This window comes from Eumetopias jubatus, unplaced genomic scaffold (genome assembly GCF_037043125.1).
Source record: "Eumetopias jubatus isolate StellerSeaLion01/CBP00866 unplaced genomic scaffold, mEumJub1_p1.0 scaffold_9, whole genome shotgun sequence".
Classification (NCBI taxonomy): domain Eukaryota; kingdom Metazoa; phylum Chordata; class Mammalia; order Carnivora; family Otariidae; genus Eumetopias; species Eumetopias jubatus.
Genome location: NW_028274815.1, coordinates 53,260,233 through 53,272,238, shown reverse-complemented (window position 1 = coordinate 53,272,238; position 12,006 = coordinate 53,260,233). Strand labels below are relative to the sequence as shown.

At 44.4% G+C, this 12,006-nt stretch overlaps 1 protein-coding gene across 4 annotated transcripts in view; it reads right to left on the bottom strand.

Moving 5' to 3' along the window:
- The window catches only part of AAK1 (AP2 associated kinase 1), a 170,924-nt gene that overhangs the window by 64,096 nt on the left and 94,822 nt on the right, over nt 1-12,006 (bottom strand). For all 4 annotated transcript variants that reach the window (XM_088026498.1, XM_088026495.1, XM_088026496.1 and 1 more), the window contains exons 4-5: nt 10,745-10,853; nt 9,133-9,275 (exon numbers count right to left, since the gene is read on the bottom strand). In XM_088026498.1, the coding sequence (XP_087882624.1) occupies nt 9,133-9,275; nt 10,745-10,853 (252 nt within the window). The remainder of the gene's footprint in view (nt 1-9,132; nt 9,276-10,744; nt 10,854-12,006) is intronic.

Genomic DNA, 12,006 nt, shown 5'->3' with positions numbered 1-12,006 from the left:
AACAAAAAGCAAAGCACGGTAACAGGGTGAAATGAGAGTAGAGGGGGCAAACAGAGGAATTCCACAACGGGAAGCAAGAGTCCCATTTTTCCTAGATTTCCAGCCACATTTCTCACCTCTGCAGAAACAGTCCTAATACTTTCAAGCCTCTGTATCCTTTCTCATGTTCTTCTGTCGGTCTAAAATGTTCTCTGTGACCCCCACCTCCTTACCCAACTATCAATATCCCATTCATCTGTCAAACTCCAGTTCAAATGGCACCTCTTCTTTGAAGCCTTCCTCCAGGACCCACTGAGGCAAATGTCACTCCCTCCCCACAGTCCTTTAGGACTTCATTCTTCCTGATGTCAATTATTTCATTTCGGCCTTATACATGCATATATCAATTTCTTTACCACGGTATGTTAGGATTTCTGGAATAATAAATATTTGCTATATTGTAGATACTTCTCAAAGTGATTAAAGGCCTGTGGGCAAATGTGCAGTTTTCCTATTAAAGTATTATCTTTTTATAGATGAACTCTTTGGACAGTGAGTTAGCAGTTACAGGTAGAAGAGAGCTTACAAATACCAGAACCTACAGAAATCTCTGGTATCAAAGGACTACGCCAATGCAAGAATAACTCCAAAACAGTGGGCACTTCTGTACTCAAGATGTAGTGAGTAATTGTTGGTATAGGTGAACTGAGCTGACCGGTGTGTTGGAGGACAGACCTGGCTACACGTGGGCAGTAAAATGGCAGCCAGAAAATCTTGTTAGGCCAGTAAGCCTGTAGTCTCCATTGTCTTTTGTCGTCAGCCTTCCAAAGACTGATCATCTTTGGAAAACAAAGGCAAGAGTAGACTACAAGCTCCTTCAAGACAAGCACCATCTCTTAATCCTATCTGTAGTATTCTCTACCAGGGCCTAATACAGTGCTTGCTGCAGAAAATGTGGGTTGAATGGAGTAAGTTAAAAAACAGAAACACACTTAACACTGTGTTTGTGTGTGTGTCCATCTGTCAGAAGCAAGATAGGAGCCACCAAATGCCCAGGCCCTTAAAAAAAAAAAAAAATCTGGTCAATTGTGAAAGTCCCTTGTTTTTCCTATACTTGTTTCTACACTTGCTTTAGTTCTTCTGAAAATTATATTATATATTACAAAAATGTTTATTGTATAGTCTGTATCAGCTAAATCTAATACCTAAAGCCTTTGCTGCAAACCGATTTTTTCGTTTATTGTTTCTTACTCCTACTGAGTCTCACGCGTGGTGTTCTTATCAGGGGTTTTGCTATTGTTGCTGTTAACTCATGTTCCTTGGAATTCATCTGTGGGAAGCCTTTGAGGCCTGAGTTTAAAATCTATTTTTCGTCCAGAGAGGATACGCTTTTGCACCTGGGGCACTATTAACCTATAATCACTTTAATCTAGAATTTTGACTGTGGGATTTTTAACCACACAGGCAGGGTGAACTATGGCTATCAACTCGAGTGGATGTGCTCTTATTCCCTGGAGACAAGGCTGAGGCAAGCAAATATTTCTACTATCTACAGCTTTCTATAAACCTCATCACTTTAACCTATTTACACAAAGTGACACAGTCAAGCTATCCTGAACATATACTCACTTGAGGAATCTAAAATAATTCCAACAAAGCAATACTAATATTTCCAATCTAATTTAGAGGTTATAGACAGATCAACTACCATTTACTGAGCTTTTACTATTATGAGTATTACTGTACTCAGCACTTTACATGGATTATCCTCATAATAATATAATAATATCCCTGTTTTACAGATGCAGAGGGTGAGGCTCACAGTGATGAAGCTGAGAAGTAAACCTAGGCAATTTAACTCTAGAGACAGACAGGTAATTAATTACCTTTCTGCCAGGGCAGGAGCAAGTTAGAAGCAGAGCATTACTCAAGGTCCCCTGCCATAATATCCTCTAACCGTGGTATGAAGAGTATGCCCAGTGTACTGGATACAAGCTTAAGGGCAGGGCTGCCTTAGTCCTTTATGCTCAGAAATGCCCCAGAGTAGGAATCTAGTCGATGCGGAACCAGGTGTCTAATTACTAGCCAGGCTCCTTTGCTCAGTGTCTCTTAAGCACTCCCTGCATCGCCTGCTTCGTCCTTTTATTCAATTGCTCCACTTGTCAAATCTCAGCCATTCTACGAGGCCTTGCTCAAGTCATAAATCCTCAGTAAACTCTTCCACGGCCACCTTATAAAATCTGTAGAACTTACCATCCATGAGGGGCTGGCCAAGTAAGACCTTCAGACAAAAGCAAGCCATGCCCTTTTGTCACTTACCCTCTAGTCTACCGGCTCCTGCTTTTGAGCTCCGATGGCAGAGCCAAGCCGTTGTGACAGGGACTATATGGCTGACACGCCTAAAATATTTACTGTCTGGTCCTTTGCAGAAAAGTCCGTCAGCCACTGGTCTATAATTATACTACTCCCGTGCGTGTCCTGCAATAGCCAGTCCGGTATTTCACACACCACGTACCCCTCGATCCCTTATCCAGTGTCAGTTAGCAGCAATCGTCCTCTCCGGCCTCATGTGAAACCATGTGTCGCCTGCTGTACGTGCACAGCCCCTTCCCCAATTAATGTCTATACCTCCCACGCCAGAATGTATAATCTAAAAAACTGAAAAGTTAATTCACTTCAAAACACAGACAAGGTAGTTCCAGGGACCAAAATCACTGGGCTGGGGGGAGGAGGCAAACCAAGTAGACAAAGACTGAATCATGATGAGGCACATAAGGGTTTCTGTTTTGTTTTTATCCCCCCACCTTAAAAACTAGGCTTGTATTTCTGGTCAGTTCCAGAGTGGCAGAACTCAGCAGATACTCAGTTGATACACTATCAGCCTGGTCCCCATCTCAGCTTGCCTCCTTCCCATAAAGATAACATTGGACAAAACTGTATTTGCAGGAAAAAAAAAAAGTTAAAAATAAAGGGTGTGTACAAAAGTGGACACAAAGCCAGAACTATCAATGTAGGGGAAAGCCTTATCAATATCAAGGAAATGCTAATGCAGGTAAGAACCAGAAGCCCTGCTCGGGCAGCTCTGCAAGTTTGCAGGGAGAGTCACGAGGTTGTGAAGGTGAACTCGCTTGGCAGGGGCCACCCCAGCAGCTGCCGCACCCTCTGCGCCTTCTCAGTCTGACCCGGTGACTTGGGACACCTGTGCAAACCTCCAAGATCAAGCTGGCCGCTGCCCTTTGTCACCACCGCCACCACCATCAACAACACACTTGACACGGGGCCTGGCATGCGACAACCACACTGGACTCGGCAGTCACAGGACCTCGGTGACTATTCACACGTCTGACCTCGGACAAACCTTTAAAGCTCTTCGGGCTTGTTTCTCATCTGAAAAGTAAAGCTAATAATATTTCTATCACTGCTGTTATGAAGCAAGTAAGAGAATGTATGTGAAAACAAATTATAAATCTCCCTATATAAACCTAAGAAGTTATAACCATTCATTTAATAGAGAAACACGCACATTCAAACTCCTACTATATGCCAAAGAGGTTCTGGGGATAAGGCTGTGAACAAATCAAGGTTCATCTGCTCATGGAGCTGAGTCCAGTGGAAGAGAATAAGAAAGTAGATGTAATTGCCAGGTGGTGATAAATGTTATGGGAAAAAAACCACCAAGTTAAACACATGTGAAGTGAAGAGGGACGCTATTGCAAATAGCACAGTTGGAAAGGTCACTGTAATGAGGTGAGCAGAGACCCGAATGGAGGGAGCAGGTGTGGACCCCCTGGGGGAGGAGGTGGCTCTCAGAGCACAGGCAGCCCGAGGGCACTGAGATGGCAGCAGGCTTGAGGCATCTGAGACAGAGAGATAGGCCACAATGGCTGGGACAGCACTGTGCTGGGCACTGGTGCTGCAAAGGACACTGAAGACACAGGGGCTGGACATTCTCTGGACTAGTGCCCTTATGAATGGGGAGACCAGATTGGGTAGCTCAGTCGGTTGGGCATCTGCCTTCGGCTCAGGTCATGATCTCAGGGTCCTGGGACTGAGCCCCGCATCGGGCTCCCTGCTCAGCGGGCAGTCGGCTTCTCCCTCTCCCTCTACCCCTCTCTCTGCTCAAGCTCTCTGTCTCTCAAATAAAACGAAAACAAACAAACAAAAAACAAAAAACAAAATGAATCCTTTAAAAAAAAATGGTATCAGCAACTAACAGCACTCACTATGAGCCAGATGCTGCCCCCTGCACTTTTACCTATAGTAGTTCATGAAATTTTTACAAAGCCTTATTGCCCCCACTTAACAGAGGAGAAAAGAGTCCAGTTACCTAATGTGCCTGAGGTCACAAGGCTGGTAGGGCAGGATGTGGGCTTGGGCTGCCTGACCGCTGAGGCTACCCCCTCCCCACGGCACTGATGGGCATTACGCAGTTACTACAGAATGTGGGCAGCTCAGATGGGTGACCACGAAGGGAGCAGGAAAGAGGACCAGAGCAGCTGACAGATGGCAGACTGGGGAAGGCCCCCTTGGGAGCCACTCAGCAGCAGATGAAAAGAGGTGTTTGAGGAAGGTTAGCCAGTGACAGAGGAGAAGGAGGAAAGCGAGAGCAGCTGCAATCGTCCAGAGGGAAGGTGACTAACACCAGGGTAGAGTAGGGCCCAGAGGGATTAAGTGAGACTAGGAAGGTAGAGAACCAACTGGACCTTCATACGTCATCTTCTGGAAGCTCCAGAGAATTTGCAGAGTGACTTTGTTTTTGGCAAAGTCCCTTAGGATGTGACCCCTGCTTACAATCCTACAGTCTTCCAGCTCTCTGAGAGTTTAATGCTGCTAACCTTACTTCCCAGCCTACTGGCTTAAGAGGGTTATTAAAGTCGTCACTCCCAAACTCTGCTCACAGCTTTAGCTAAAAGGTCTGGAAAGCCACCTCCTACTGACCCTTCATCTTGACATTATTCCAGAGATGGCATTCGGGCATTTCAGTCACAGAACTTATTACCACTAGAAATTCTGAGGATAAGATAAACGAAGGTTTTCAAACTTACAATTCTAAAAACGGGACAAGAATCTTCTTTGTACTTCGTGAAATCAAAATCTCTTTTCTGACAAAAGAGGAGACATTCGTGACTTTTTCAATCTGAATGCACTTATTAAATCTTAACCCTTTCTTCCCCTTTCTTAAGTACCTGAACAAACAGCACGGTATAAGAGAGCAAAACCAACCAAACAAAAACCAAAATGGGAATAAAAACCCGTGGCCTTTGCTCTGGTTTGATCACAGAATTAGCCGTGCAGGTCACAGCCTTTCTGCGCAGAGGTCTCCTCACTGGTAAAAGGAGAGGGCTGGCTCAGGTGACCTTTCCAGCCCTATAACCCCATGATCTGCAATGATCTCTTTCTTTCCTCAGAGAGATAAAAATGAAAACAAAACAAAACAGGGAAGTGATGAAAATGTTAAAATAATGTATTAGAGGAAAGACCTCCAATGAAGAACAGAACTTCTGTCCTGGTTATTTTCAGAACATAAGCTGTTTAAGGACAGGGACTGCTTTCAACTTATTTCCTACACAGAATTTGAAAGACGGCACATGTGGTGGGCAGGGCAAGAGGGGGCTTCCCTCAGTTCTGCATGTGAACAATGGACCTCCACGCAGGGCGGCACTGGCTCCACAAGGGGATCCACAGCTGGCCTGGCCTGCGCTATTTTTCATGTCCTACCGACTTTTATTCACGGTGGTGCCACCTCACCAGATTAAGTCCTGTTCAGAGAAGCACCTAAAGACCAGCCACCAGCACTCTGGCCAACAGGGGAATAAAGAACTTCGTGGCCCTGGCCACTGCTGGCACTGTAGTGGCTGGACACGGAGCTCAGAGTGTCTGAGACTACGGGATGGTAAACAGGGAGGCACACGGGGACTTTGCAGTCAGGCCTCAGGAGGCTGGCAGTGTGGCAGGCAAAGGGAACTGCCCGCCACACACATATGAGCAGAAATCAACAAAACCTCACTTGCTAACGAAAGCAGCTAGATGGCACAGAGTGGAGGATATGTGGAGTTTGGGAAAGCTTCCATCAAAACAACCAGGAGTTGACTAAAATCGACAGCGGCAGGACTCTTCTGGAACAATTACAATCGAGGCCTCCTCCCAGGGGCCCCTTACTTACATTCAACTATTTCCAAGGTAGAGGAGAAATGGCAACAGTCTCCTGAACCACTACCGGCAAGCCGGCTGCTCGCCTGATGGTCTCCGCTACGGATTAAGACACAACTACAGGGGCGCCTGGGTGGCTCAGTCGTTAAGCGTCAGCCTTCAGCTCAGGTCATGGTCCCAGGGTCCTGGGATCGAGCCCCGCATCTGGCTCCCTGCTCAGCGGGAAGCCTGCTTCTCCCTCTCCCACTCCCCCCACTTGTGTTTCCTCTCTCACTGTGTCTCTCTCTGTCAAATAAATAAATAAAATCTTTAAAAAAAAAAAAAAAAGACACAACTACAGAGTCCAATACTGTGTTGCCAGCACTGTGCTGACTCTCTGGAGCAGCGAGGAAGGTGGAGGGGTACAGGGCTCGGACGTAAGCTGGGGAACAGAACACGGCAGCCTCTCCTCACTCCTGCTGTGGCCTCTCCTCCGATTCCACTCTGGCCATGTTCCTCTGCTAAAATATCTCGGGGACTGTTTGGTACAGTGAAGAAAGCATCTGGGGCTCCCACTGCCCGAGCCCAAGCTCTGTCCCCCTCCCTGTCCCCGGGCTAGACCTGGAGCTCCGGACTTCAGGCTCCTCACAGCAGCGCTGGGAGCACCACAGGGCACTGATATGCTGGCAATATGTAAATTAGGTAGGCATCATCGACAGGTATGCAATGACTCATCACCGAGGCCTCATTTAATCCAGTTAAAATAAAGGAAGATTTTGTTTAAGAACAGGGGAATAGCACTCTCTACCAGGATGCTCAGTGGTCACCTCTGCCTCCTCCCCGGGCCCTTACCTCCATGCCCCCTCAGTCATGTAAGCACGCTCTGAAGCCTTCTTGTCCCCTTCTCTAGGAAGGCCTCAGGCTCTGCTCTCTATCTAAAATGGCTTCATCCTGTCTGTGACCACCCATACATATCCCACCAGCCTGTGATGTCCCACTACTCGGGAAGATTCCAACCTCCATTACCTGGTCCCACTACCTGACCATACACTAAGCAGCTCGATTCTCTGCTATTGAGCACTTTGTTCTAGAACTTTCATACTTTACCTGTCACTGTTGCAAGTCTGAACATTTCATGTATATCCTCTCACCAACACTTAAACATCTTGGGAGTAGGAACCATATTATACCTGTGCCACCTCCACAGAATTATGTACTTGTACTATGCTAGACTCATAATAATTACCAAAATGTATTCTCCCTTTTCTACTCAGAGAAAGGGCTGACTACAGAGGGACACTGGAGAAGCTATTTAAGGCTTTTGAAGGTATGTACTATCTTCCCGTCAGCTAACGGCTTTAGTACAGAAATGCCAATATGCATGTACCACTTTACACCGACTGGGATGGCTAAAATGAAAAGGCACAAGAAGGGTTGGTGAGGATGTGGAGAAATGGGAACCCTCATATATTGTTGGTGGGATGTAGTATAGTATAGCCACTCTGGAAAATAGTTTGGCTGTTCCTCCAAAAGTTAACTGTAGTTACCACATGACCCAACAATTCCACCCCTAGATGTACACACAAGAGAACTGAAAACATATACCCACTTCAAACTAGTACACGGATGGTCACAGTAGTCTTTTCATACTCTCTGAAGCAGAAACAATTCAAATGTCCATCAACTGATGACTAGATGAACAAAATGTGGTCTCTCCACACTAGGACTATCATGCCATGAAAAGGAATGAGGTACTGCTACATACCGCAACACAGATGAACCCTGACACCATTGTTAGGTGAAAGAAGTCAGACACAAGAGGCCACTTATTCTATGAGCCATTTATATGAAATGCACAGGCCAGGCAACAAAAAGCAGATTAGTGGTTGCCTGGGGCTGGGGCGAGGTGGGAATGAAGAGTGATTGCTGATGGATACAGGGTTTCCTTTGGGGAGATGAAATGCTTTGGAATTAGACAGTGGAGATGGTTGGAAAGCCTTGTAAATTTGGTGAAAGCCACTGAACTGTATACTTTAAGAGGGTGAATTTTATGGTTATGAATTATATCTCCATTTTTTAAAAAGCTAAAACAAACAAACAAAAACCTCGACACAGAAATGCTAGTAGGCTGCTAGGATCCTCAAACTTTAGAATATACAAAACCCACGTGGGGTGATGATTAAGCTATGGATTCCTGGGCTTCCCTGACACTGCCACAAAAGTTACGGCTCGACAGATTCAATGTGGAATCCGGTAGCCTGCATTTAATCAGCACACCAGGGGATGCGGATCCAAGTTACTAGCCTCGAAGCAGGTTTCTCAAAACACAGGTATTTAAAGAAACTGTAATTTAGAATCAGAAGAGCAGGATTCACATTCGGGTCCTGCTCCTTCCTGGTTATATGACCTTAGTCAAGTCATGTAACCTTTCTACTCCTGAGTTTCCCTAACTATAAATGTAAAGAACATCTTCCTCCAAGAGACAGTGTGTGTAAAATGTCTAGTAGGGTATGTGGCATATAGTTGGTGTGCCATACATGTTGGTGAACCCTAACCAGGTGCCAAGTCCATTCAACAAACACTGTCAAGTGACTATATAATAGGAAAGGCCCAGTACAAGAAGATAGTGACTAACAGAACAAATGTTTAAAATAATCACTTACTGGATTTTGCAAAATATGAAGCAGACGTTAAAAACCAAGCATTGCTGTTTGCAAAGCATTTAAATTAGCGTATCATTTTCCATACCCCTGACAAAGTAAATTTGGGACTACATCAGGAAAAAGCAAAAACAACATGTATTCCGGCATTTGATGATTATAAAGAATTTCTAAAGGCTACTTAAGTAGTAAAAGCAATACCAGTACCATACTTTCTTTTTTTTTCTTTGTGTCTTCTCTCGCCAAGCAGAATGTAAGAAATGTCAGGTCACCATGCCTGTTCTCTTACATCCCCTAAGTTTCTCCCCCGTTCCCAGGGCAGATAGGAAATCCTCTGTAGGAATGCACTTAATGAAACCTTTACCTTCAGGTCACGGTGGATAATAGGAGTTTTGCACTGATGCAGGCGGGCAACAGCTTCGCAGGTATCACAAAATATCTGAAGCACTTCATTCTCCGTAAAACCTGTTTGCAGGCGCTGGTTCATCAGGTTGACCACCTGGCCTCCTGCAAGGGGGCACAGAACAAGCTAGAGGTTAGCAACATTCAGACTCACCACTTACCCAAGTCCACAGAGGAGCAACCTGGACAGAGGTCACTGGCTGAGTCATGACTGCAACCCAAGTGTCCTAATTCTCAGACCCAGATTCATCTTCTTACAATCCAGGTCCTCCTCTAATGCATCAAAACCAGTTTATTTTATGAAGCACTCCAGATGTGGGCTGCCTTTGTGACATCTTCAAGATCAGTAGAACTGACAATCTGGTCCTGCTATAGCCGCTTGGTTACACTGTCCCCGTTTGTATGAGACAAGGCCACAGGTTCAACCTGCCACATCTTTTAGTAGGAATCAGACTGCACAACAGACCCCAGGAGCAGAAAGAAGACAGCCTTATAGTCTGTACTTTAGGAATGGCTCGGTCTCTCTGGCTTCACTCACTACTTGCTGCCGAGGATGTAGAAATGCTACACCAGTATTTCACCTCCAGGACCAAAAGACTGATGACCTTACTTACAAAATTATCCAGATCCCTGGATGCTCCCACTACCTTGTCTCGAAACATTTTACCATGCAAAAAGGAATGGACAGGAGGAAACAAACTGTCAAGTTCAAATTTGGTAGTATCTTATAAAATCAGCTTAAGAGTTGTTACAGAATAGGCTGAAATTACTGGTTAACATCACATTTTGGGGATTAACAACATATTTAATTTACGGACAGTATCTTTAAAGGCAAGGAAAATGTCAGTGGAAGTAAGGGTGATTATAAAACAGGGCACCAAACAGTGAGGCAGTGACCCAAGCTTATAAGTGGCAGTTGCTTAGGCCAAAAAAGTCAAACCTCCAAACTGGTTGTGTGAAATGCAGTCAGCTCTGAATCAAGTCATGCTACAGTCTATATTTCCCAAGATAAATGTTGCTTGAAACTCCAAGCTTTCAACTACTTAACTCCACTGTTCACAGCAGCATCGTTTGAATATAGCCTTACTGGAAATTACAGCTCGCAAGCAAGGAGAGGAAAGGTCATTTCCATTAGACGAAAAGGATTATTTTCCCCTATAACACAAGGATGGAGGTGTGGGTGGAGAAGAGAACACATGAGGGAGGGAGTGGGGAGGCCGAATGGTTTCTTTGGTCCATCTGGAGTTGGGTCTTTATTATGTACCTTCATCGCTTGTTTTAAAGCATCACAAATAACACATTCATTCTCACCCTCATCCATTCTCACTCATACAAGCACCAAACCTTCCTAAAGCTAACAAAAGGAGAGTTTTGTGTTATCTACCACTTCAAATTGTTTGCCATAGTAAGAATAACCAAGAGGTGACAGCAGGCTCTGTATCTTTCTTTGCACATCTTTAAAAACAGAACAACATACATTAGGGCACAATGCACATTAACTGAAATGAGCCCTGTGCCCTAGACAATCAAAGTGCCAGAGCAACAGGAGCTCAAGGTGTGGGTCATATACTTACCCCTACAGAAGTCCATCAGAATGAGCACTTCCCATACATCACCACTGCTCACACTGTTGATACTGGAGTCAATGTAACCAACAATGTTCTTGTGCCCCGATAGGTCTCTCTATAAAGAAGAGTTGAGAAATATAGTATGAGATACAGATACCAATAGAGACAGAATAAGCCCGTTGGTTCCATTAGCACAGATAATTTAAATGCAGATGACCTTCACCGCAATGAGAGGTAAGACTAAAGAGGAGGGTCAAGAGCAGGTTTCCAGTGGTCTCTGAGATTCATGGCCAGATCTTCAGTAAACGGTTCTACAATCCTACTAAACCACAGCACTCTCCTGAACAAGATTCTGGAACCTGATGCACATAGGGTGCCTGCTTGTTCGCTCCATCAGTGCTCCACGTAAGCCAGGAGCAAAGGCGCCCATCTCCAGAAGTACTGCAGAGAGTGTGAGCCAGACAGTATGAATTATTTAAATGTGTGAATTTTTAATTCAGAAAAATGAAACTGGTGGGGTTTTTTCCCTGGTTGTAGATACACAAGTGAATTCAACAAGACTTTTTAAATTGTTTGTACTGTTTTACTCCCTTTAGGAAATATGTGAAAAGAACAACTGCTTTACAAAGTTTTGAATGGACTACAGTGGCATCCAGACCTAAACATTTTGCTCATAATTAAGCCTTTCAAACCAACCAAATGGAATATAAGACGGGTCATGTTTCCAGCTCTCTGGCTGGAACTGCATATGCTCTCTCGGGGCTGCTTATGGAATTCACTTAGTCAACAAATGTTTATTGAGCACTTCCTATGTGTCAGGACCCATTTAGGCACTAGAAGTTGCCTCACACCTTGGTATAGTTATTTCAACATCCATAGAGGCAAATCTTTGTAATGATGATGTTTAAAATCCAATGTCATCAAGAAGTAAGTTGGGGAAAGAAAAAGTGAGCAAGCTGGGTAAAAGGATTTTTGCACAAATACAAGATTAAAAAAAAAAACTAGTTTTAATAAATTGTTTTACTTTTGTTTAAAAAAAGGGGAGGGGAGTGGAAACATAAGTGGTCTGAGTCACTAGACAAACATGACAGTTCAGGCCATAAAAACAGTAACTACCTCTACACAAACTAGAGATTTGGCTGCTTAGAGTGACATATATAGTCTCTTTTAATCTGAAATTCTATACCAAAACAAGAAGAAATCTCAGAGTATCAAAAGAATACACCTGAACCCTGAGCATCGAAGTTAAAATTCATTAGAACTTTCCT